Source organism: Primulina huaijiensis, unplaced genomic scaffold (genome assembly GCF_012295235.1).
Source record: "Primulina huaijiensis isolate GDHJ02 unplaced genomic scaffold, ASM1229523v2 scaffold206988, whole genome shotgun sequence".
Lineage (NCBI taxonomy): Eukaryota > Viridiplantae > Streptophyta > Magnoliopsida > Lamiales > Gesneriaceae > Primulina > Primulina huaijiensis.
Genome location: NW_027354681.1, coordinates 1 through 2,213, shown reverse-complemented (window position 1 = coordinate 2,213; position 2,213 = coordinate 1). Strand labels below are relative to the sequence as shown.

Sequence of the window (2,213 nt, the reverse complement as noted above, 5' to 3'; positions counted from 1 at the left end):
TTTTTTATCCGCGCGTAAAACAAATGTAATTACCCCACAATTTTTGCCATTCGAGGCAGTGTTATTGTCTGTGGTGTGAAAGTGTTTATGGTTTATGGCTTCCCGGAGTTGTGTGATCTAATCGTCACTACTCAGTCGGCATAACGATCTACGTGTTCTGATGTTCTGGACCACTTTTTAGTTACAACCATTCTGCTAAGATCCCCTGCTCAATGTTCAACACAACCTACAGCCTTTGGCACAATGTCAAATTTGTGGATTCGGTTCTTTTAATTTCACACGCAGAAAGAATGAATGACAAAACAATTTTTTCCCAAATACTTTAGGTTTCATAGAGAAGATCCAAGAAAGTAATCATCTGTAAGGTAACGAGACTAGGACCTTGGTCAAAGAAAATTGCATAGTCGAATCCTATCTGCCATGGAAGAAAACTAATTAAAGTTTCAGCAATTAGACCAAAAGTTGCACTTTCATTATTTCCATTTAAGCTGTTAAATTACCAAACATAAAATCAATGGATCCAATCAGTAATGAAAATCTACAGTCTTCATATCACAATGCTATGCATAGTTAAGGAATATGGAAACCTATTGGATTTAGATTAAACGTACCGCCAACCTCATTTATGGCTAGGACAACCCCATGACATTGGAGGTGACACTTTATGGGATTGATTTCATTAATTTTGCATGTTCTACAGGTTATAGCAAAAATGCTATAGTCAGAATGCTAAAAGATTCTGTAGCACCTGTTTTTTAAGTGTTTGTAATTAACAAGATTTTAGCACATACCAGATTGTACTTCTGTAAAGTACACAAGAGCACACCTCAACTATTATCTAAATGATTAAATCCAAACCTAAAATCGACTTGATCGTGTAAACTTTGAAAGAAAATTACCAAACAATTCCAGAAGAAACTAGTTAAACTTCCACATCCAATTTCATACACATGTTAGCCCTTAAGCCCAAGAACAGATTGCAAACTCCAAAAGACTAGCATTCATGGCAAGATAACCTTCCATGATATATGAGCCACTACATTGGCTGGCAGGGGAAGGCCAATCTGATAACTAAAAATTTCTTATCCTTTGAGGAATCATTTTATGGCCTAATTTTTGACAACTTTCAGTCACCAACAGCTTAATCCAATCTATAATGTAAGGATGGGCTATGTAGTGGCACTGGCTGGATCGTGGTGCTCTTATAAGTCGTTATCGATGCTAAACCAAGCACAAGCAACGACCACATACCCAAGAAACTAGAGGGTGAAACTTATAAACCATTGTTTACAGAGAGCAGATGCGGGGTATTAGCAGTATGGTTGTAAGTAAAAAGTGGTTGAGAATATGTTGAATTTGATCAGACAATAAGTACGTTTCAATCACACAAGTTGAACAAATCAGAAATCAGAAACCAGAAACCATGAACATGATAAACAACACACAAAATAACAGCAGAGAGCCGAGTAGGCTACGTATCATGTGAAAGCAGATTCGAATTAATCCATCGTTGCAAGAAAATTCAATTCTTGAAAATACAACTAAAACACCTCATGACATATACCAATCCACAGAATATAAAACAAAAATAAAGATAGATTATTGCATTAATCAGTAACTGAAACAAAACGCGCGGAATTCCACAGAACCACACCAAAAAGGCTAACTAAAACAAAAGCGCGAAATCGACTAATGGGCGTGAAGTATAGACTTATAGTAGAGCACATTCGAATTCGAGTCCGTCAAATTCTTTCAGACAGGGCTGAAAAGCTGAGAGAGCGAAGGCTTAGGGTCGGAGTTCATACCAATGATAATGACCAAAGGGATGAATCCATAGTGAGTGATGACTTTGGCCTTCTTCATTGTCCAGGTGCTCCACTCCTTGACGAACCTCGCCGTCACAGCTACGGCAGATCCATCCTCGTCCGCCGCTGCGGACTTCTTGACGGATTTCCCTTTCGCCGCCTTCAGGGACACCTTCGATGCCATGCGTCTTCGTCTGGTTTTTCTTTTTAGGTTTGGAAAAAATTACAAGGGAAGAAATAGACGCCCTTGATTTAGTTATTTATTATTATTATTAATTAATTAATTAAATATATTAGTATTTAAATATGTATATTTTAATTAAAAAAAGGGGTTAAAATTAAAAAATACCCTAAATAAATATGAAATATGTTGTGAAAAAGTAAAAATTTACGGTAAAAAAGTAAAAA

General features: G+C 36.6%; 1 protein-coding gene across 1 annotated transcript; it reads right to left on the bottom strand.

Moving 5' to 3' along the window:
* Positions 1-1,478: 1,478 nt before the first annotated feature.
* LOC140966529 (mitochondrial import receptor subunit TOM7-1) lies at positions 1,479-2,047 on the bottom strand. The gene has a single exon (XM_073426788.1). It carries the CDS (start codon positions 1,987-1,989, stop codon positions 1,753-1,755), a length of 237 nt encoding a protein of 78 aa, XP_073282889.1. The 5' UTR covers positions 1,990-2,047; the 3' UTR covers positions 1,479-1,752.
* Positions 2,048-2,213: the final 166 nt, after the last annotated feature.

Excerpts from the sequence above, each read along its gene's own strand:
- LOC140966529 (XM_073426788.1), bottom strand. The coding sequence starts at position 1,989 with ATGGCATCGAAGGTGTCCCTGAAGGCGGCGAAAGGGAAATCCGTCAAG.